Source organism: Anabrus simplex, chromosome 6 (genome assembly GCF_040414725.1).
Source record: "Anabrus simplex isolate iqAnaSimp1 chromosome 6, ASM4041472v1, whole genome shotgun sequence".
NCBI classification, from domain to species: Eukaryota; Metazoa; Arthropoda; class Insecta; order Orthoptera; family Tettigoniidae; genus Anabrus; species Anabrus simplex.
In genome coordinates this window covers 140,854,179-140,879,004 of record NC_090270.1, presented here as the reverse complement: position 1 = coordinate 140,879,004, position 24,826 = coordinate 140,854,179, and the positions used below count along the sequence as shown (strand labels likewise).

The 24,826-nt window shown below is 42.2% G+C and overlaps 1 protein-coding gene across 4 annotated transcripts in view; it reads right to left on the bottom strand.

Moving 5' to 3' along the window:
* Window positions 1-24,826, bottom strand: part of LOC136876205 (probable G-protein coupled receptor Mth-like 4) — a 104,511-nt gene that overhangs the window by 43,876 nt on the left and 35,809 nt on the right. For 3 of the 4 annotated variants that reach the window (XM_067149956.2, XM_067149955.2, XM_067149957.2), the window contains exon 2: window positions 2,408-2,559. The exons of the other annotated variant lie outside the window; for it this stretch is intronic. In XM_067149956.2, the coding sequence (XP_067006057.2) occupies window positions 2,408-2,559 (152 nt within the window). The remainder of the gene's footprint in view (window positions 1-2,407; window positions 2,560-24,826) is intronic. 4 annotated transcript variants of the gene reach the window in all.

The following is a 24,826-nucleotide window of genomic DNA, read 5'->3' as shown; positions in this document are numbered from 1 at the left end:
GTTTATGAAGCTTTGTCCTATATTATCTATAAGGATCTTCATCATGTTACATTGTATATTTACTCTCTTTTTTTTTTTGTAATTTCATTGTGAATGTCTCCATGGTTAAATAGTTAGCGTGCTGGCCTTTGGTCACAGGGGTCCCGGGCTCGATTCCCGGCAGGGTCGGGAATTTTAACCATAATTGGTTAACTTCGCTGGCACGAGGGCTGGGTGTATGTGTCGTCTTCATTATCATTTCATCCTCATCACGACGCGCAGGTCGCCTACGGGTGTCAAATCAAAAAACCTGCATCTGGCGAGTCGAACTTTTCCTCGGACACTCCCGGCACTAAAATCCATACGTCATTTAATTTAATTTAATTTAATTTCATTGTGAATATAGTCGCCATTGTAATTGTAATTGATCTGTACTGCGCCAAGAAGAGCCCTGGCTCAGGTGCCTATATTGAAATCCGTCCGTCCGTTCTACTGGACCGATTTTCTTCATTTTTGTTTCATTCTCTCCAGAATTACCTGCCGGTGAATCATGAGACATTGATAGCACGCGGTTAATATCTGGTACTATCCAGTTCACATCCCTTTATTTGCTCCCAATTCTGTCAGGTATAATGCCGCCTGATTTAAGAAGAACAAATGCTCTCATTCGAGAGTTCAAGAAGATAGAAATGAATCCTCAACTGCATGTTCTGGACGATATTCCTGTCCTCAAGATAACGAGGCTCAAGTCACGTCATCCATCTTTGCGTGATGCTGTCACATTGGCTGATGGGCATTTTCACCTTTTAGAAGAATGGAGAAGTCGCTGGAAAGTTGTCACAGACAGTTGCTTACATAACAGTGGTCATTTTTGATAACTCTGTTCTAGGACAAAGTACTCAAATGATGCAACCTCAGTCATCTCAAGAAGTGAGATCACAGCCAAAAACATTTCTCAAAACTTGTCCACGATGCATTAGTTCTCTTTTTCTTTAATGCCCAATAAAAGGCAATCTATCCAAGGCCACCATCTCAGAACACACTGATCCTCTATATACTCACACCGAGCGAGCTGGCCGTGCGCTTAGGGGCGCGCAAGTTTAGCCCCCATCGACATGGGAGGTGAGAACGGGTGAAAAAAGTCCAAAATGGCCCAGATTATGGATTTATGTGCGTGCACCCCTCTGGGCGGGGGAAAGGGGGTGAAGTATCAGTGAACGTTACAATAACGAAATCTACAAAAAATCGCTTCACGCATAATTAACAGTTAATAAAATACCTAAAAGTAAACAATCAATTAGGTGCCCGGGTCCCCCTTTTTAAGCGGATTTTCTGAAAACAAAAGAATACTTGTTTTTTATTATTAAAGAGATTCCAAATACCAATTTTCACGTTTGCAACATCTTTAGTTTTTGAGATATAAGTATCCTCATGCAAGAAATTCTTTCACCCTCCCTTTAAGTGGATTTTCCGAAAACAAAAACGTATTTTAAAGGAGACTCCAAATACCAATTTTCACGTCTGTAACATCCTCAGTTTTTGAGAATCTGTATCCTAAAAAAAAGAATTCAACCCGCTTTTCAGTCCTTTCTACCCTCTACCGTAAAGTGTTTGTTTCGAAAACAAAAAATACAGGTTTCTTTATTTTAAAATATTAAAAATACAAATTTCCTCGTCTGGAACATGTTCAGTTTTTTAGATATACTGTAGATATGCTCATTTAAAAAATGCACCCCCTTTTTCAGTTCCCTTAAGTGGATTTTCCAAAAACAAATTATCTAAATTTTTTTACAGTTCTTTTACAGGAGATTCCAAATACCAATTTTCACGTCTGTAACATGTTACGTTTCTGAGATATAGTGAAGGTATATTCTTTCTAAAAATTCACCCCTTTGTCACTCCTGTTCACCCCCATTAATTGGATTTTCCAAAAACAAAAAAACACGTATTTTTTTCTTTTTAAAGAAGATTTCAAATACCAATTTTGATGCCTGTAACTTCTTCAGTTTTTGAGATATAAGTATCCTCATAAAAGTATTCAATTTTTTTCACCCCCTTAATAGGATTTTTCGAAAACAAAATAATACGTGATTCTTTATTTTTAAAGGAGATTCCAAATACCAATTTTTATGTCTGTAAACTTTTAAGTTTTTGAGATATAGATATACTCATTTAAACAATTCCCCCCCCCCTCTTCACTCCCTTAGCGATGGAATATCCAAAAATCCTCCCTTAGTGATTACCTACATTCTAATATAAATTTATTCGAAAAATTTAATTTCTTTATGTCCAGCAGTTTTGGCTCGGCGATGATAAATCAGTCAGTCAGTCAGTCAGTCTGTCAGTCAGTCAGTCAGTCAGTCAGTCTGTCAGTCAGTCAGTCAGTCTATCAGTCAGGACATGTTATTTTATATATATTGATACTCACTGACTAGAGTTCATGTTGGAAGGCGAGTCGTTTCTGGATTGGGACACACACTGGGAATATTTTGTGCACCGCTTGAGAAGAGGTATTGTGGTTGACGATGACTGCCACACCACCAACAGCAACGATATCAGCAGTAATGTATGGCTAGCCATCTGAAACATCAAGACATAGGCCTGCTACTGTACAACTGAAGATATATTAAAGTATTCAAAACAGATTTTATATTACCATTTCACGGGGTGTATGTCACGGTACCTGAAACATGTTTGAAAGCATGTACTGTAACTTTAATAATAATGTCTGTGACACAGTGACGCTGAACTCTGATCAGGTTTTATATACGTATTTACCCATACGAGACATTTGTCGTCTCGATCAGATCGGTGGTGTATAGACAGTACGTGTAGGACTGAGGGGAATATGGCAACACTACACATTCCTGCTGCTAACCGCATTTGAATTGTGGGATAGAAGTATGGCGACAAATGAATGTCACCCCTCGTGCTGCAGGAAGTCCAAATTATGTCTCCATAGTTTGGAAAAAGATCAGGGAGACACAAACGGTAGCTGATTGACAACGCAAAACAACTCTCAAAGAGGATCGGTATTTGTTACTTTCAGCACGTGGTTGGCCCATTGTTACTGCCACGTCTTTCCGCCAGGATCATCGGAGGACCACCGGAGTGAATGTGTCAGTTCATACAGTGCAATATCGGCTGCACGACGAAGGATTCAGATCAAGGAGGCCTGTGCCAAAAATCTAAACCCCATGGCACTGAAGGACCTTGGCCTACCAAGCGACCGCTGCTCATCCCGAAGGCCTGCAGATTACGAGGTGTCGTGTGGTCAGCACGACGAATCCTCTCGGCCGTTATTCTTGTCTTTCTGGACCGGGGCCGCTATCTCACCGTCAGATAGCTCCTCAATTGTAATCACGTAGGCTGAGTGGACCTCAAACTAGCTCTCAGATCCAGGTAAAATCCCTGATCTTCCCGGGAATCGAAACCGGGGCCTCCGGGTAAGAGGCAGACACCTATCCCTACACCACGGGACCGGAGGCCTGTGCCAAAAGCTCGTCTTAAACCACACAATAGGGCAGGTCGTGTGAGATGGGCAACAAGGCATAGTCCACGGCATCTGGAACAGTGGAAGCGTATGTTGTTTTGACGAGGTGACGTGAGGTTGCACCCATAAAACGGGAATATTAAAGTTTGGAGACGATCCAGTGAGGGATGGAACGAGCCCCTCACTCTGGAGTGCTATCAGCAGCAAGGAGGTTCCGTCATATTTTCGAATGAGACGAAATTTTGGTCAACGTACACCTCTAATTCCTATCCAAGGTAAGAGGACTGGTCTGGTATACAGGTACAACATCCTCCAACCGGATTTGCTGCCACTGGGGCGAGGGGTCTACGCTAGTGAGTGATAATACTTGTGGCCATCGAGCCAGAGCGGCCAATCAGTTCCTTGAGACGCATGGCATATAGCGAGTGGTGTGGCCGACATATTCTACAGACATGAACCGTGTTGAGCATGCATGACGTGAACTGAAGGGAGCAATTGCTAACCGTCCTAATCCTCCTGCTAACATTCAGAAACTGAAGCTATTATCAGAGAGTGGAATAATCTGACGCAAAGCAAGCTGGATTCTTTGGTACCGAGAATGCCTCGTCGTGTTCAAGCATGGTCACAAACAATCTGGAGCACAATATTTGAGGAGAGAGAGTTTTACTGTAGCCTGTAGGTGGCCACCTGGAATTTAATAGGTCTACATGAATTTAAGTGCTTAGAGAGCAAAATTCAATTGGAGTTATCTTTTTCTTTCAGGGGCTTACAACTTGTGATACATGTTTGGTGATCAGAGACTTTCAGCTTAATAAGTCGTATCGAGTACACACAGCATGCCAAAGAGATGTTAATTAGAGAAGAAACATGGCCAACCACATCGGGAGAAATTAAACCCACAGCCTTGGGATTTCGCGTTCGATGATCTCCCAAGTGAGCCACGGTCGTCTGTGTCAGTTTTGTTTTGTAGGTGGATATCTGAGCTACAAGTCTGGCAGGTTCAAAGGTTGAGAGTTTGTTTCCCACCAGTGTCCAGTCAGTTATTTTTGATCTATATTTAACATCTTTACGGCATGCTCTATATGATAGGACACGACCTAATAAGCTGGAAGTCCATTTGAAGTTCATGAATCTAAAACACTATTACACCTATAACAGGCTCAATTCGGTGAACTTCTTGTGCGATAAATTACTGTTTCATCTGGCTCCGACAGTGTTAGGATTACAAGGCCTAGAAGGTCTTTCATTTCCTCATATTTCATCACTCTTTTAACAGTGAAACCTATCCATAGCGTAACCCGTACACAGCGGAAACTAGATGTTAACGGAAATATTCCATAGTCCATTGGAATTGACGCTGAACAAATAAAGAAAGAAAGAAAGAAAACACTCTCTATGGTACTAGAGACCTGAAGGGCCTTGGCCTATCAAGCGACCGCTGCTTCAGTCCGAAGGCCTGCAGAGTACGAAGTGACGCATAGTCAGCGCTGCAATCCTCTCAGCAGCTTTTCTTGGGTTGTTAGATTGGTGGTGGTGATTGTTTTAAGAGGAAGTACAACTAGGCAACCATCCTTTACATAACTTAATACTAATCAGAGGGAAAGAATGGAAGGGACCCGACACTTTGAAAAATGAAGGCATCGGCCAAAGAAGGGCAAGGGTCACGAAGGGCGTGAAAATGAAAGACTCCCTAGGCCTCGAGTGCTCTAATACCGTCGGCGACGGAAAAGAACAAGAGTTGACTAAGGGAGGTCGGATAGGATAGATGAAAGTGAGGAGCCTGACACAAGTAAATGGAAGCATTGCCAGGGCTCAGCTGAGGGCCTCGTGGTCGCCAACCCACTCTCCCAAGCGAAGAGTCCCCGGGACCCCTTTTAGTCGCCTCTTACGATAGGCAGGGGATACAGTGCGTGTTATTCTACCGGCTCCACCCACAGGGGGATTGGGTTGTTAGACCGGGGCCACTATATTACTATAAGATGGCTCTTCAGTTGTTCTCAAGTAGGCACGTGGACCTCAAACCAGCCCACATATCCAGGTAAAAAATATCTGACATGCCCGGGGCTTCCAGATAAGAGGCAGGCACGCTATCCCTCCACAGCGGGACGGCTATTTCTTCTTGCGGTATGATATTGTCTAAGTCCTCGCCTTTTCTCAATTACTTGGGTTCGACACTACATGTGGGTTAAGCCCAGTTTTATGGCCTTTCCTGACTCCAAACCTAGGTGTATTCACCACTGAGTGTGTCTATGGTGGTTGGAAGTGTGGTCTGTTGTGTGCAAATGAAGGTGTGTTTTAACACGAACTTGAACACCTAATCCCCAAGCTAGTGGAATTAAGCAGATGTAGCTTAAACATACAATGGAAATCCACTGATGTTTCTTATTTTTCTTCTTCCACGCTCTGTCACCGATGTATCTTCACTGATCCTCCAAGATTGCACTTTGTTGTTGACAGTTGCTTGTGTTGCAACATCAGTGCAACAGTAAAGTTGTTGTCTCCTCATCTGTTGGACACGGCTGTTCGTAGGCCTGTCTCTTCTTTGTATTCCGGGTAGCTGCAACTCAAGGGGCTCTTTTGACTACATAACTTTCGTCCTATTCGTTTGCCTTCTTGAATCATGTCACCCGTTCACACTGGACCTTGCCCACCACTGTCTCCTTCACCCGTAACGTGCTTCTATACACTCTCCTGCTCAGCATCTTCATCTCCGTGGCATTTAGCTAATGGTTTAATGTCGCACTAAGCCATCGAAGGTTGCTCTTTATTCTTCAATTTGCTTTACGTCGCATCGGCACAGGTAGGTCTCATGGCGTTGATGGGATAGGAAAGGGCTAGAAGTGGGAAGGAAGCGGCCGTAACCTTAATTAAGTTACAGAAAATGGGAAACCACGTAAAACTATATTCAGGGTTGCCGACAGTGGGGTTCGAATCCACTACCTTCTGAATGCAAGCTCACAGCTTCGCGACCCTAATCGCGCGGTCAACTCGCTCGGTTCGAAGGTTTTCGGCTCCGCAAAGATGGGAAATGGCTAGGATTGGGAAGGTAGCGTCCATGGCCTTAATTAAGGTACATCCCCAGCATTTTCCTGGTGTGAAAATCGGAAACCACGGAAAACCATATTCAGGGCTGCCGACAGTGGGGTTCAAGCGCACCATCTTCTGAATGCAAATTCAGAGCAACGTGACCCAAACCACGTGCCCAACCCGCTTGGTGGCAATAAGAGAGATAGAGAGGTCTAATTGCCTATTCAACCATAAATTAACGTGATACTCATTTCTGGTGTAGGCTCAGTGAACTTCAGGGCCATGTGCATCTCCGGTAGTGGAAATCTCGTTTCTTACATGTTTCGATCTCCTGACGGGGAATCTAACCCTAAAGCATTGTGGATCTTCTTCTTATTATTATTCTTTTCCACCGCTTTTTCCCACACCTGTGGGGTCTCGGGTGCGAATTGTGCCGCACATGTGGATTTGGCCCTGTTTTACGGCCGGATGCCCTTCCTGACGCCAACCCTCTATGGAGGGATGTAATCACTATTGCGTGTTTCTGTGTTGGTTGGTAATGTTGTGTGCTGTGTGAATATGAAGAGGAGAGTGTTGTGACGGACACAAACACCAAGTCCCCGAACCAGAAGAATTAATTAGAAGTTATTAAAATCCCCGACTCGGCAGGGAATCGAACCCGGGACCCTCTGAACCGAAGGCCAGTACGCTGACCATTCAGCCAACGAGTCGGATAACCCTAAAGCATTGTGGATATTAACGTCAAACACAATAATGGTATTTTCAGGTAAATGGATTTTAACTTTGTAAAAAGCCAGAGGAATTGAACATAAGAGTTCCTGTAACTATTTATTTCCTTCGAAATATCCATGTGATTGGACAAAAAGGAATTGTAGTGTGACGTATCAGTTCGGAGACTATAGAGTTCCCACTCTAAGCGCTTCATAATGCACTGTACAATGCTTCTGTGTGTAGAGTGGCATTGTACTGAAGTGAATAATGAACAACAACCAGCGAAAAAATAAAGCAAATAGAAGCTTTTGAAATGTAGTGTTACAGAAGAATACTGGAAGTGAGATGGTTAGATTGGATCTCAAATGAAGGGGTACTGAATCGAATTTGTGAGGAGAGAATGATTTAGAGGAATTTGGCCAGAAAAAGAGTTAGAATGATAGGATACATCTTGAGACATCCAGAACTTGTTGGTTAGCTTCAGAGGAAAGTTATAACAGAAGGGTGTGTTAAGAGAAGAAGATAACAAACAAATTTGAGTAAATGTAGTATGCAGTAGTGACATAGAAATGAAAAGGTAAACACGGGATAGGATGGCATGTAAAGCTGCATCAAACCAGTCTATGGACTGATGACCCAAACGACCACAACCTATGGTCGAAAAAGGAAACGTCTCAAACCTTGCTCAGGAGCACCAATGCTGACTGATTTAGAATTGTCTGGATTTAAAAATAGTTCTGATATTTATTTAGCAGTTACTACTCCGAACGCTGTACATGTCCCAGCCATCTATGTCTACAGTAGTTTCTGTCTTGCCACGGAACCCTAGTCTTTGAGGATAGTAGATAAAGAAGCATAAAATCTCATACATTTCAGTTCAGAATATACATACTACTTCATGAAAGAGCCGATAAAATAGTGTAAATTAAACATGAAACATTTACAAAGTGGCCTTGATGAATTTCTGACGAAGCTCGATCCGCGCTCCCTTCAGCGAACATTTTGCACTACATTTGTACTGCACCCATATCCCTTGGGTATAGTACAGACAGTACAAAATCACTATAGATACAACGAGTTCCTTGTGGAGTTCATTGAATGTATGACCATTTACTTTCTCGTATCAGATCATGGCACGCAATTCTTCCTCATACCCGTCTCCAACATACGAGCATCTTTCATGATGAAGTCCTCTCCTTCCTACAAGCTCGCTTTCCCCAACATTCCTTTGTTGTGCGAGTCTCAGCGACAGCACATTCATGTGTGCAGCAAAACTGAGGCCTGTTACGTATGGGGAACGAATTACACTAGATAATGATGTCCCTATTATTACCCTACTAATTTTGTAACAACCTTTATGGAGTATGGCATCATAAAGAATGACCTACTTAGTTTGGCAGAAGACGTGGTATGATATGAGACTCAGCTCGATGCCATTATGAGAACTAGGGGTTCTTTTAATTCCTTTTCTTTATTTGCGATGCACTTTTTCATTGTCCTCCCTATTCATCATCCGAAATAGAACTTCTTGAAGTTTCCACGATCAATCATCTACTATAAACACAGATGGCTGGGTAGAGTGATGCTGTAACCATAAAATAAACAAAGCAAGAGAGTTTCTCTGTAAAGCAAGTGTGATTAAGCGGTACTGCGTCTTAACAATCAGGGCACAGGCGCCTATGTCACTATACGAACCAGTCAATAAGTGCATCGAATTCTGTTTCATTGTAGAAATTGCTCTTTGCTTCATTAACGCAAATAAACTATTTCCCCAATTTCAGAACCAATTGCTGCAACGAATATACAGAGAATTTATGTTATCTTTCCCCCTACTAACTCCAAGTGAATTTTTCGTTTCACGAAGCTGAGATAGGATATATTTTCTTCGGAATATGCCATTTCCTCTCAATACTCGCTGTAATATCAAGATATTTTGTAATTTTCATACTTAGGCTACATTGTGAGAATGAAAAAGGCAGAACTGCAAAATACGTTTGTAAAGAAGCATACGAAATTGGAGCAGAAGTTAGTGATCAGTAGTTCGTTCGTTCAAGATTACGAGAAACAAAGAAACTAAATACACGGAATATACACTAGTTCTTAACAGGTTTATTGCATTGCTTCGGAAGAAAAAAATGATGCTCAAGGGAGGTAGGAGAAAGAATATGAAAATAATATACCTTGGCGCCAATTGAAATTCTGTACCTGAGCCGACATGTAGCAAGTATCAGGTTAAGTAGATTGAAATTTTTCTACTAGCAAGTTTGACACATCTGCCGAAGTGAAACATGTCACAAAAATAATAATCTAAAGTTCTTAACTAAAAGTAGTAGTACTATTGTTGTTCGAACACTGTGACGTCGAAACCTGTCATACTCCATACCGTCCACACGTGCTCACAGTATACAAAATGACTCCTCACATCTTAATCACTGCTTTTCTCTTCAGATCGTCGCCACCACTTGTACTATTTATACATGCTATACTGTACTTGGATACTTTACTCGAAACGCAAAGTGAAACATGTTACTAACGAATCAAAATAGCAGCAAAATTCTCTCCAATGAAAATTGAAATGATAAGATGGCAGTTGAACGCCTGCCACTGTAGGCACTGTGCTAAGTACTTACGAGATGCAGACTGCATAAGTGATTGGCTGAACGAACGCTGGTGTTGTTCCGCGCTGTTCTTCGATTGAGGTATGAATGATCGATCACATTGAGGTCTCTGGATATCTTCCGGCCTCTTGGTTGAATGGTCAGCGTAGTTTTATTCGGTTCAGAGGGCCCCGGGTTCGATTCCTCTAAGTCGGTTATTTTAACCTTAAATAATTAATCCCTCTGGCTCGGGGACAGCGTTTTTGTGCTGCCCCCAACATCCCTGCAACTCACACACAACACCAACACTATCCTCCACTACAGTAACACGTAGTTTCTCATACATGGCAGATGCCGCCCACCCTCACAGGAGGACCTGCCTTATGAGGGCTGCACCAGGTTAGCAAACACACAAAAAATTATTATTATTATTATTATTATTATTATTATTATTATTATTATTATTATTATTATTATTATTATTATCTAAACAAAATAAGAGTTTTGTTTATATTTTGGTCAGAATGTTTGAAAGTTGGTTTTTGTATGTTGCTCATGATCAGAGTAAGAAAGAAATGTAGTTTTTACATTCCCGTAATGTATGTATGTATGTATGTATGTATGTATGTATGTATGTATGTATGTATGTATGTATGTATGTATGTATGTATGTATCAAGGTAGTTAGAGTAAGAGGTAGGGATCACGCGCATGTCTCCCCACCACGCTTGGCCGTCGACGACGTCAGCGTGAACCCTCAGCGCCTTGTCTTCTGTATGAGGTAGGCTACTAATACACAGCTGTGAGCAATTCTGTTTTAGCCACAAGTTAGAGAGAAGAGAATTTCATTGATATTTTAACATCACCTCAGAAAAGGCATTCCACTTCACTATTACAATAGAGTAATAATAGGAGATCAAATACAGTATGAATCAAGCAGCGTTTCTGAAGTATTTCGATCTGTATAAAAGGTTGTAACAATGCTAAGACTGATCGCAGGGGAATGGCCCTTCCATATGTTCATGTTCTCAACACCTATGATAACAATAACAAGGGGCTCTAATTGTTACAGACTCGAACATTAAAGCTTGATGACTGCAAGAAATATGTCCGTTGTTACAAGCAATATTTAGAAACTATACACACTGTCAACAACACAAACAGCAAATGTTAGGAAACTGTCCACAACACAAACAGTACAGTAAACGTTCTGCTCCAAGTGCGAGGCACTGACAAATTCTACATTAACATTAGATAAAACAAAGTAATCTCCGTACAGGCCATGAAGGCCCTTGGAGGAGTGGAAGGTAAAGGCTTCCACCATTGACATTAACATTAGATAGGCTATATAAATTAATGAGCCTGTATATTAATATTCTTAGCACTGGTTTCATATACAACATTGCCTTTCATAAAACAAATAACAGGTATGTTATATACAAAGAATAATGCTGATATTTTTTTAAATAAAGAATATCAAACACATTGCTTTTCTTCCTTTATCGGTATTGTATTAACTGAAACCCGGTCTCTTGAATGTCTTACTTTTATTTAAAGCGTCCATTCGAATAAAAGAACGGCTTCTCACGAAGCAACTTGTAAGCTCATAAATTGCGGGGAATTTCTTCTTCAGGATATCCGTAAGGTTTGTGATGACGTTAGAACCCTCTTTCAGTTCTTTCCCGTAGTAAAATTTGAACTCTTTTTCCATCTGCACTACCGTGGTGTACCATCTCTCTGTAGGCTGCATCAAACTGTCTCTAGACGTTTTTGAAATCTAATTTTTACCCCTTGTAGGTTGATCTGTTTTGTCTTTGTCTTCGTAATTGCTTTCTATATCGAGATTCTTCTACTTTACCCTAAAAGCTATATAGCCAGTGAAATCTTCAAGCAGCTCATCACATTCATTGGTTTCGCGACTGTACTCGAGCTCTTTTACTAGTTCTTGAAGGGCTTTAATGAACCCTTGCTCATTCTCCCGTAAAGAACAGGATGTTATGGGCTGAACGCTGGCCTTAGAATGGCACACGATATCCAGGGTTTTGATCGAGTTCATCAGTAGCATGTAACATATTTGGACGCAATGTTTCATAATCTTCCGGAGAATAGTTGGAATTTCTTATCGCCTCGGAAGCATCGAGGCTAAGAAGCAATGAAAAATGAAATGTATGGCTTTTAGTGCCGGGATATCCGAGGACGGGATCGGCTCGCCAGGTGCAGGTCTTTCTAATTGACTCCGTAGGCGACCTGCGCGTCTTGATGAGGATGAAATGATGATTAAGACAACATACACACCCAGCCCCCGTGCCAATGAAATTAACCAATTAAGGTTAAAATTACCGACCCGGCCGGGAATCGAACCCGGGACCCTCTGAACCGAAGGCCAGTACGCTGACCGTTCAGCCAACGAGTCGGACTAGGAAGCAATGATTTCACCTTTTGCGTCACAGCTATCCGAAGAGGATGGTCATAAAGTCTTTCGAACCCTCGAAGCTCAGAAAGATAGCTTTCGATAATGTCTTGATTACTTATGTCACCATTTGTTTAGGTCAGTGGCTTTAGGGAATACCTGAAAGTGTATGTTTCGTTCCTTCGCGTGCCTGCTATGATTTGTGCAGCCTGCACTCGCATGACAAACCATACCAGTACTGAAAAGTGTACACTATTACTGATTTTTACGTTTTATCACATAAAATAAACACACACGGTTTCTTATACACCACAGATATGTTACTATCGTGTATTATTAGCCCTTAGCTTCTGCGTGCACAGCGATTCTTATTCGAACTACCTCTACTCATTCACGGCAGATTCAACGCGAGGGTCCTGCGTGACGTCACAGCTCCGCTTTGCTACTGCGCACCTCTCTCGTGATCCCTACCCTGTATTCTACGTACCTTGTGTATGTATGTACGTCACGAAAAAACAGTATACGTAAGAAATTTTAATGAAATTCGGCATTTGAGGACAAGAGAAAAGAAACTACAATGTAGGCTACGAATCATTTTATTCACGCTCTGTGAAATGTTAGCTCAGAGGAAGATCAGAAAATAAATTCTCAGATATCTCCGTTAATACTGGTTCCATCGATAAATGCTACAGTATATAAGAATATAAACGAATAATAACGGAAATATTTACATTTTTATTTTATTTCCCATGTCCTGCCGTTGTTAATGTTAACCTTACCGAAGAATGCATAGTATTAAAGAGAGGAGGAATAAAAAATTCTTATCTTACATTCCTTATACAGAACATTTTTATCGTAGGAGAAATGTTACTGCTTCCCTAAGCGGGAATATAGCGTACGGGAGTTACCTCGCTGAGTGGAACAGTAGGGATGAGCTGGGAAGTTAGATAATTTAATTTTGCCATTCCTCTGTATCATGCATATTCTGATAACTACCGGTACTGACACACTGGTCTATCATAGTATTTTGAAGAATGTGAGTGCGTGAAATGAATGAGCATGTTTAAGATCTTAGAGTTAATTACTTTTACAGGTGGAAGCTGTAGTCCATAGCGCTTCGAAGGCTTTAATTGTTATTAAAGACAGTTTTATAGTTTTAGCCAGTACGGAGTAATGCTGAACGAAAGAAAAAAAAACCACTCCAACTTCATTTCTGGGTTAAGTTTCATTGTACCACAACACCATATCTGGGTAACACTAACTTCCTATTGGTTTATAAATAACAACGATTATTGACAGAGTTTAAAACGACTGTAATTCTATATTTACTCTAACAATAAATATCTACTAAGGGCATATCATATGTTATGGCGACTGTTGTAATTTCCTGAAGTATTCTGACAAGACCACGCCCCTTTGGGGTCAGAATTCAGACGAGACTTCACAAACCCAGACCAATCAACTGTTGCATGTTTGTCTTACATTAGTCGAGTGGACAGAGCACACAAACTGTGGTGACGTTCTCATTGGCCTCAATGCCACTGGCCGACATTCGGGCGTGGATTTGTCACACGGGATTTGCAGTGTACAGTATGTGGCATTACACAGCTATAAGCAGAGCATCTGTTCTAATATAAGGTAGTCTGAGTGGAGCGATATAAAAAATTACGTACAAAAATGGAAATAGACAAGAATTAATGAGGTACTTCTAGTTGGCCTAAAAACTTGTACCAGAGAAACTGATATCCCCACAAGAATAAGGGGGTCAAGCTAAGGGTTGAAATGTGGGATTCAGAATCAAAATAGCTTAACTAGCTTTGTCTTTTTACCCAGAAAGAGGTCCAGCTCTGTGGCTAACTGGTTAGTATGCTGGCCTTTGGTTCAAGGAGTCCCGGATTCAATTCCCGGCCAGGAAATTGATTTTGACCTTATTTGGATAATTCCCCTGCCCTTAGGGTAGGTGTGTGTACTGTCTTCAACATTAGACCCTATCCTAGATAGGACCCATCTTCACAGATGTGCAGGTGGCCCATGGGTGTCAACTTTAAAGGCGTGCACAGTCATCTCCACAGATAATATAATAATTTCGTGTGGCTATTTCTAGCCGAGTGCAGCCCTTGTAAGGCAGACCCTCCGATGAGGGTGGGCGGCATCTGCCATGTTTAGGTAACTGCGTGTTATTGTGGTGGAGGATAGTGTTATGTGTGGTGTGTGAGTTGCAGGAATGTTGGGGAGAGCACAAACACCCAGCCCCCGGGTCACTGGAATTAACCAATGACGGTTAAAATCCCCGACCCGGCCGGGAATCGAACCCGGGACCCTCCGAACCGAAGGCCAGTACGCTGACCATTCGGCCAACGAGTCGGACATCTCCACAGATTATACGCCGTTATTATTAGTATTATTTCTCCAGTATGAATTTCTTTTTCCAAAGCGAGGCTTTTGAGTTTCCTCAACCCTCCCTCTCCCCGCTCCAATGGTGCTACAGCCATGATGGATCTTCGGCTACCGAGAGACCGTTGCACAATTTGTAGGCCTTCAGATTACGAGTGGCGCGTGGTCAGCGCGATGAATCCCCTCGGTCGTTATTCATGGCTTTCTAGACCGGGGCCGCTACTTCACTGTCAGATGGCTCCTGAATTGTTCTCACGCAGGCTAAGTGAACCTCGAACTAGCCCTCAGAATAAGATAAAAATCCTGAGCTGGATGCGAATCGAACCCGGAGCCTTCCTGCAGGAGGAGGGCTTGCTATCCTTAGACCACGGGGCCGGCCCGAAGTTTACTCAAAGTTTAAATTAATTTCTACATCAAACTTCGAGAAAGGGTTAGCCGAGCGAGTTGGCCGCGCGGTTAGGGGTGCGCAGCTGTGTGCTTGAATTCGAGAGACAGTGGGTTCGAATCCCACTGTTGGCAGCCCTGAAAATGGCTTTACGTAGTTTCTCATTTTTACACCAGGCTGTATCTTAATTAAGGCCACGGCCGCTTCCCTTCCACTTCTAGTCCTTTCCTATCCCATTGTCACAATAAGACCCTTCTGGGTCGATGTGACGTAAAGCAACTTGTAAGAAAGTGTTGAGAGAAACATTTGATATATTAAGGAGATAATCGGTACTTATAAACGGAAATACCGCGATGTAAAAAGGTCTAAATGAAAATTAAAATATATGAATTATTGAATCTTCAGATGCCCTAGACATTTAAAACTTGGTAGTGGTACCAAAGAACTTGATACCCCGAATATCCCTAGAAAAATATAAAAATTCCCAGTTTGTTTCCTTTGTCTATTTCGTATCCAATATTCTGATGCATATGTCAAAATCCTTTCGGTTACTACACTCTGAAGTAACGTTTTGGATTGCTCAGATGTATGCCGACTTCAAATTTTCCCCTTCAAACTAACATCTATTACCTATTAAATGGACCTATTCTATATTATAGGCTATATCTGTATTAAAATGATCAGTCTTGTTCATTGCTTTATTTCTGATCAGAAATGGAAGAGGATAAAGAAAATTCGTTTTCGAATAGAATAAATCTTTAAATGTTGTGTTGAAAGGAAGATGATTGATATAATCCCAGTCTTATGCTTGTAAGGACATGGATATCAATGCTTTCCAAGAATACACATAACTGAACTACAGCAGTGTCAGAGATGTTATAAACAACGGCAGCCTCTTCTTACATGATAATGTGATGTAGCACACTGGTAATTATCTCTCGTGATGTAGCACACTGGTAATTATCTCTCGTCATGTAGCACACTGGTAATTATCTCTCGTCATGTAGCACACTGGTAATTATCTCTCGTCATGTAGCACACTGGTAATTATCTCTCGTGATGTAGCACACTGGTAATTATCTCTCGTCATGTAGCACACTGGTAATTATCTCTCGTCATGTAGCACACTGGTAATTATCTCTCGTCATGTAGCACACTGGTAATTATCTCTCGTGATGTAGCACACTGGTAATTATCTCTCGTGATGTAGCACACTGGTAATTATCTCTCGTGATGTAGCACGCTGGTAATTATCTCTCACAGAACATGTTATTCTCTTCGTTCTTTGCGCCGTTGCTTGAAAGAAAGTAGTCGGGTCACCGCGTGCTGAAATTCTGGACATAAGCTGTAACGTGGTCATACGTGGAGATAAATTACACTTTGTGCTACTAGACTCTCAGCTATGAATTGCGGATTACTTATTCCCCCACTCTTCAATAACTTCTCAATTTGGGGAGTATTCATGTAATTTTCCTGGAAGAGAACTTAATGTTGCTGTCTATACTTACAAAGTTCTAGAGAAACATGCATGAAGCTTTGATTTTTATGTTAAATACCAGACTTCAGGTACATTGAAGGAGCAGTACCACAACTTCAGTTGATCATGGCCAGTAATTCACAAGGCACAAACTCTCAAATTGCCAGATTGTTGAGAATATTAGTCACAACACCCATGCAACCACTGAAGTGGAAAGACGTGTTTTGCCGGGCTGAGTAGCTCGGAGAGTAGAGCACCGACCATCTGAGCCCAGCCTGGCAGGTTCGATCCTGGCTCAGTCCGGCGATATTTGAAGGTGCTCAAATACGTCACCTTCGTGTCGGTAGATTTACTGGCACTTTAAAGAACTCCTGCGCGACAAACTTCCGGCACCTTGGGGTCGCCGAAAACCGTAAAAGTAGTTAGTGGGACGTACAATCAATATTATTTAAAATATGTTTCATCAGTGAACAGATCCAAAACCTTTGTTCGAAACACCATGACAAACCAACGGCTTTCAGTTGAGAAGTATATGGTTGCCAAGGTCGAGAGTTTCAACTCAAGACACCGACAAGTTCTATAGCAGAAAACAGCAAAGTTCATTTTTCTTCACTGAGTGAGTACTATGCATTAATTACATTATCACCTGCCTGAAGTCCGACTCGTTGGCTGAATGGTCAGCGTACTGGCCTTCGGTTCAGAGGGTCCTGGGTTCGATTCCCGGCCGGGTCGGGGATTTTAACCTTCATTGGTTAATTCCAGTGACCCGGGGGCTGTCCCCAACATCCCTGCAACTCACATACCACACATAACACTATCCTCCACCACAATAACACGCAGTTACCCACACATGGCAGATGCCGCCCACCCTCATCGCCTTACAAGGGCTGCACTCAGCTAGAAATAGCCACACGAAATTAAAATTAAACCCGCCTGAAGATCATGATCACTAAAGTATCAAGCCTATATCGTAGGACACTGTGGTTGGCCGATTTGAGTTCCGTTGTTGGAAAGAACTCTCACCATGAGAATGTTGGCCGGCGGGGTAGGAGATGGTGATATATTGCTAAGCACTAGCTTGCATGTCAAAATCCTAGGCGAGGGAATGGTGATTCGTCCGTAGGTTGGAAACCTTAAGCATTGAACAGACCCCTTGGTGATATTAGACAAGGATAGCCTATGTGTCGGCACCAGGTTTCACACTCTTCCTACCTCATAATCATCATCACACTCACTCACTTACTCCCTCTCTCTCTCTCTCTCACACACACACACACACACACACACACACACACACACACACACACAGAGACGCGCGGGTCACCCATGGGAGTCAACTTGGAAAACCTGAACCAGGCATCTCTGGAGGTCACACAATATCAATATCATCATCATCATTAATTACAATATTGTGGGTTTATTCATAGTCTGTTCGGTTCTTTGCTTGAACAATGTAGCACACAGTTGAATTTTTAACACGAACCGCCTATGGTTACAAATATATAATATAGTGAATCGCTCTGTTTCATGACATTTATTTGAAAAAAGCTGCTTATTACTTGAATTCAGATTTGAAGAAACGTACCGTTGTCGGAGAAGCCTAGCGCGATTCCGATCAGAAATACAATCAAACTATAGCTTAGCCGAACAGCTTTCAAATTCATCCGGTGTCTCTCATACGTATTCATCCCAGAAGTTGATTTTCGTAGGGTTCCCCACTTCATTATTATTATTATTATTATTATTATTATTATTATTATTATTATTATCATTATTATATGGTGATATTTCGAATTACATTATTTAGCCCTGATATCTGGTTCCAGCATCCAGCGGTCTACCGCATCTTCCAAGATACAACCACATGGAGTTGCAAGAAGCTAAGAATTAATGGGGCACGACTCTTTCCCAGAAGTCTATTCTTGTGGCGGAGAACAGGAAGTTGATCGGGTGTCCCTTGTCAGGTGATAGAATGGGATCATGTATACTTAGTTGGTATATTATTAGAAGAAATTGTGTGGTGTGCCGGAACTCGGTGGGTCGATGCCGCCCTAGTCTGTGACGCTGGACGATTCCGTTAACAGATTTACGCGGAAACGTGATGTGCCATTAATTTCGTGGATGAAGACCCAAAAGCAAGCTTTCTTGATACAGTCTTAATTGTTGTTCTTTGCGTGTGACAGTACTAGCACTCAGATCGTAATCATCTTCGGCTTAATGCTCTAATTAGAAATGAGTTACACATAATATATGTTTTGTCAGTTTCTTCCCTACTTGTTTCCAGTGTATTGTATTAGAACCCTTAGAAAAAGTAAGACTGAGTTTGGAAAAGCAAGACCGATCTTGATAGCTGCAGTCGCTTAAGTGCGGCCGGTATCCAGTATTCGGGAGAGAGGTGGTTCGAACCCCACTGTCGGCAGCCCTGAAGATGGTTTTCCGTGGTTTCCCATTTCCACGCCGGGCAAATGCTGGAGCTGTACCTTAATTAAGGCCACGGCCGCTTCCTTCCCAGTCCTAGCACTTTCCTGTCCCATCGTCGCCATAAGACCTATCTGTGTCGGTGCGACGTAAAGGCAATAGCAAAAAAAAATTTTAAAAAATGGAAAAGCAAGAGATAGGTCAAGTTGACCACTTCTGTAACCTGGAAAGCGCAATATGCGGCAAAACAAACAGTACTCTGAACATCAACATACGTCATTATGGCATGCAACGTGATGACGGCACCACGCGTCGGTACAGCGAGTGTTCAAAGTGAGCAACCTCACATCGCACGCATTGTTTATAACGAACGATCCTGTACATTGTGGAAGATGTTCATGAATACATTTGCCACAAGGATACATTCCTAATAATAATGTCATTGTTTTTACGCCCCACTAATTACTTTTTCTGTTTTCGGAGACGCCAAGGTGCGGGAATTTGTCCCGCGGGAGTTCTTTTACGTGCCAGTAAATCCACCTATTCGAGGCTGACGCATTTGAGCACCGTCAAATACCACCGGACTGAGCTAGGATCGAGTCCGGCCCCGCGCTGTAGGGGGCAACGCGTCCGTCTGTCCACTTTACACTTCCGCAATTTCCAAATATCCGCAGGTTCATAACATATGGTGCAAAGTGGGGGCAAAAGATCTTCTTAGATCGACGCCCGAATAAATAGTATTTTATTTTTAAAAAGGAGCTAGGATCGAACCTGTCAAGGTGGGCTCAGAAGGCCAGCGCTCTACCGTCCGAGCTACTCAGTCTAGCGATATATTCCTAGATAGGTCATCACCAGGAAATGAATTTTATCAGCATGCATCCAATTATGAGAGAAGAAACAATCATTTTAGTGTTCCCGCGGCGTCAAAAAGTAAGACCTGCATCAGGCGAGCCGAACATGCCCTTGGACACTCCCGGCACTAAAATCCATACGATAAATAAATAAATAAATAAATAAATAAATAAATAAATAAATAAATAAATAAATAAATAAATAAATAAATAAATAAATAATTATATAAATAAACGATTTTAATGCAGAAAGCTTGCATAGCCCTTTTAATATTTGCATTTTGTTTTGCAATGAAATGAAATGTCGTGTGGCTTTTAGTGCCGGGATATCCCCAGGACGGGTTCGGCTCGCCAGGTGTAGGTCTTTCTATCTGACTCCCGTAGGCGACCTGTGCGTCGTGATGAGGATGAAATGATGATGAAGACAACACATACACCCAGACCCCGTGCCACTGGAATTAACCAACTAAGGTTAACATCGCTGACCCGGCCGGTAATCGAACCCGGGAGCCTCTGAACCGAAGGCCAGTACGCTGACCGTTCAGCCAACGAGTCGGACTTGTTTTACAATAATCAATGTTCAAATAAAATATTACATAACATTATTACGATTATATATAAAAAGAATGCCTAGTGTTTACAGTGCACTATGTCTTCTGGTATGGGCTAGAGCAATTTTGTTACTTTCATTGATCTGTCTCATCTTTATCCTTGGTTTTGGCAAAATGAAAGTGACTGAGGTATGAGCGATGCCAGTAATGCCATTCCTTCTGCAGCCAGTCCCTGCTATGAATGGTGTGAAAATATTGCTCATAGGGTCGGTTGGCATGCATTTCAGTGGGCTTGGCAGACTGGTATGTAATAGCAACTTCTGGCTCGGTGAGGAAAGTAACGGGAAACTACCTCATTCCTCATTTCCCTAGTATGCCTCTTCAGTGGTGCCTAGGCCATCTATGACAGCTGATGGCGGAGCTGTTGAGTATCCAACCAGCCTTCGGGCTGAGGACTAAACATACATACATATAAAAAGAAGCTAATTATATATGTATAGGCTATCATGGATTCATAAACAAAACTCATTAAATCAAGAATCTTAATTTGAGAAGTGTGGTTCGAGAGTTTTCAGTCTTCATTGCCAGTCCGTAGTGTAACGATTAGAATAGAATAGAACATTTCTTTATTGTCCACCCTAGTATACACCATCGGCTTACAGGCAATAAAGACAGCGAAACACACAGAAACAAAAAATAAACAAATAATATCTACTATGTATCTCTTAAAACTACTTAACTACATACTCTAACTAATTTGGTGGCGCCCGCACAGGCGGAATACCAGACCATGAGATTAGGACGATTAGCTACCGTCGACTGTCATAAACTTGCCATTGGCACGAGGGCTGGTATGCGGTTGGAAAACAAAACAGGTATATGCAGCTCACCTCCATTGGGAGAGGGAAGGGGGGTTGCTTGAAAAGACCTGCAGCTCCGGGAATAAGAATAATAAAGAGTATTTATCTTTAAGGGGGGAGACCCAGCTTAACAAAGGAAAAAATAGGTTAATATTCATTCGATTGTTAAATATGCTACAATTGTTGTTGACTATTGCTGCACATATCCCAGTATTGGCATGTTTCCTGGCAACAAGCAGCAACTTAAATAAGGTCAGAATTTTAATAATTTTAATATTTTAAAATAAAACGTTCAAAATTTCCTGCCTTTTTAACAATATATCACTGTTTCCCTTATAAATTCCAAGTTTATAATAATTTTCGTACTTTTCCTTTTTTAAAGTGTGCATCAAAACTCCTGCTACAAAATGAACCTCAATCATTAACATAGACTGTGATTTGGATTTTTGTCGCATTTTTATTCCGAGCACCAGAAAATATTTATAGCTTTTTAAATAAAAATGTTACATAAAATCTAATTTAAATTATTGATCTGACCGAGGTACAGATTGTAGTACGACATTATGGGAGGAAACTCTGAAAAATTCATTACCCGTGAATCAGTAAGAGGGTTATGAAAGAAACCGTGATATATTGTTAAAAAGGCAGGAAATTTTGAACATTTTATTTGAAAATGTTATAATTCGAATTTTGACATTATTGAAGTTGCTTCTGATTGCCCTGAAGTATGCCAATACTGGGATATGTGCAGCATTTGTCAACAACGTTTGTAGCATATATAACAATCGAATGAATATTGGTCTATTTCCCCCGTGTTAAGCTAGGTCTCCCCCCTTAATATTATGCATTTAGTTTGTTAGAGTATCTATAATAGTGCTATAGGGCAGTGTACATGAACCTAAAAAAAACCCGAACTTAATGCGTTTTGCTTATAAACCTACGGCATCTTCAATATGAATAACGCATGCAGGTTTAAGTAAAATACGAATGAGGGAATGATATTAATACATCAGTTACTGGTGATCTAATTCTTCAAACTCTTGTATCTTAAAAAGTACCGGTAACATACAACCTTGTAACATTTAGCCAGTGAATAGGAGACATAGTGCATAGAAGAAAGTATGACATGTAATAATGACTATGTAATTCAGGTCAGTCACCTTTAAGAAGTCTTCAGCTTATTTCTAAATGTACCTAAGGTGTAATTTTGTTTAAACTGTTCCGTACCAGCAGAATCGTCCTTTCAAGTCCCGCCCCTAATTCGTTCACAAACGTCAGAAATAGCCTGTATCGCCATCGTTTGAAGTTTCTCAGATTAAATTATGAATCCGTATCGTCGCAAGGTGATTTTCATGTATTCCCCACATCTTTTTTTTTTAACAATTCACCGAGCGAGCTGCCCGTGCGGATAGGGGCACGGGGCTGTGAGCTTGCATTCAAGAGACAGTGGGTTCGAATTCCACTGTCGGCAGCCCTGAAGATGGTTTTCCGTGGCTTCCCATTTTCACATCAGGCAAATGCTGGGGCTGTACCTTCAGTAAGGCCACGGCCGCTTCCTTCCAACTCCTAGGCCTTTCCTATCCCATCGTCGCCATAAGACCTACCTGTGTCGGTGCGACGTAAATCCACTAGCAAAAATAATTAAACATTTCATTTGAGGAAAGCTTGGTGGAGAAAACTCCAGAAGCTTGTTTTGTCAAACGACTATAAAGATAACGTAAACTCGTGTCCCAATCCCGACAAAGAAACAGGAATGAAATTGGAACATGGCCTTACAGATTTGAATGCAGCTGAGGCCGAACATAGTCTCGTTTCGTATATGCTACCAATTAGCAGGTGAGGCCGCCTGGGCGAGGTACTGGTCATTCTCCCCAGTTGTATCCCCCGACCAAGAGTCTGAAGCTCCAGGACACTGCCCTTGAGGCAGTAGAGGTGGGATCCCTCGCTGAGTCCGAGGGAAAAACCGAACCTGGAGGGTAAACAGATGATGATGATGATGATGATGATGATGATATGCTACCAATAGCAGCGAATGGCGAAATATTGATGTAATTCGAAGATTTTTTGACGAGAAACTATTTGCTCTCTTCCTTCCCGCTGATAACATGGGCCAATTCTTTTCTAATATAGATCAAAACCACACGCTTGGGAGTCGTTTCCTTCGTACCTTGCCAATGCCTTCTGGTCAGCCCCTATGGGTGCGGGTGGTAGAATACATCACTGTCTGTCATAGGAAGTGACTAAAAGAGGACCCCACGGGCTGTCAACTTGAGAACGTGGTTTAGAGACCACAGAGCTCCTAGCTGAGCCCAGCGTTGTTCATATTTATTTGTGCCAGTCTCCTAACTTTTATTTTATCTGGCCTCCCTTGGCCAACTCTTATTTTTTCCCTGCCCAGACAGTATTAGGTCTGCTACACCGAGTGTCTTTCACTACCACGTCATTCGTGCCCCTCTACGCTCTTTTTCGGATACCTTCATTCTTCGAAGTGTCGAATCTCTTGCATTTTCTCTCTGGTAAGTGTTAAGGGAGGATGGTTGTCTGGCAGTACTTCCTCTTATAACAATAATCACCATCACTATGCCTTCTATGCTCCACATCCACCTACACTCATGTTCATAAATAACAGAACACCTTGAAAGACTAGAGATATGAAGTTCATATTCACAGGACATGTTCATTAGTATGTTCTGCAGAAATGATTAGCATTTCAGTCACCTAGGTTCAGCATGTGCCCTGTTGCCTAGTAGGCACTGGGTCCTCCATGGGCACTGATAACTTGTTCCATGCGTGATGGCATCGACGCGTATAAGGTGCGAATGGCGTTCTGGGGTAGAGCCATCCATGCTGCATTCACCTGGTTCCACAGTTCATCTTTGGTGGTTGGATTGTGTCACCCGTCGTTTCACCATATCCCACACATTTTCAATTGGCGACAAGTTCGGTGATTGGGCGGGCCAGGGCAACAGTCTGACACCCTGTGACAACAAGACACGTTTTCTTGCAGCAACATGTGGTCACGCATTGTCCTGCTGAAATATGGCGTCTGGGGTGTCGTACAGAAAGGGTATGGCTACGGGTCTCAGGATGTCATTCACGTAGGTCAAACTGGTGAAAGTGGCCTAGACACGTACCAACTGTGATTTGTGGTTGTACCCAAAAATGTGATGCCTCTCCCCCTGTCTGCGGCGAACCAAAATGTGGCCATCATTGTCAAACAAACAGAACCTGGATTCGTCCGAAAACACTATTTGCTGCCATTCCTGTCCCCAGTGACGTTCAGTACATCATTGCAGACTAGCATGTTTATCCACGTTAGTCAAAGTTAGGCGGAGAAGTGGACAACGCGCCGGTAACCCAGACCGTAATAGACGGCGACGGACTGTCACTCCTGTGTACGATGTGTTACACTGTTTCACTGTTGCACCAGAACCGAGGAGGCCGCAGATCTGTCCTGCAATGCCATTCGGATGAAGTGTCGATCTTCTCGGGGGGTGTTCTGCGTGGTGCGACCAGCCCCATCTCGTCGTATTCTACGGCCTTCTGCGAACCATTCTGTGCACACCTATTGCACTGCCGACACACTTTGTCCCACACGAACAACAATTTCCCGGACATATGCATCACGTTCTTTCATGCCAATAATGCCCCCTCTTTCAAACTCACTCATTTGA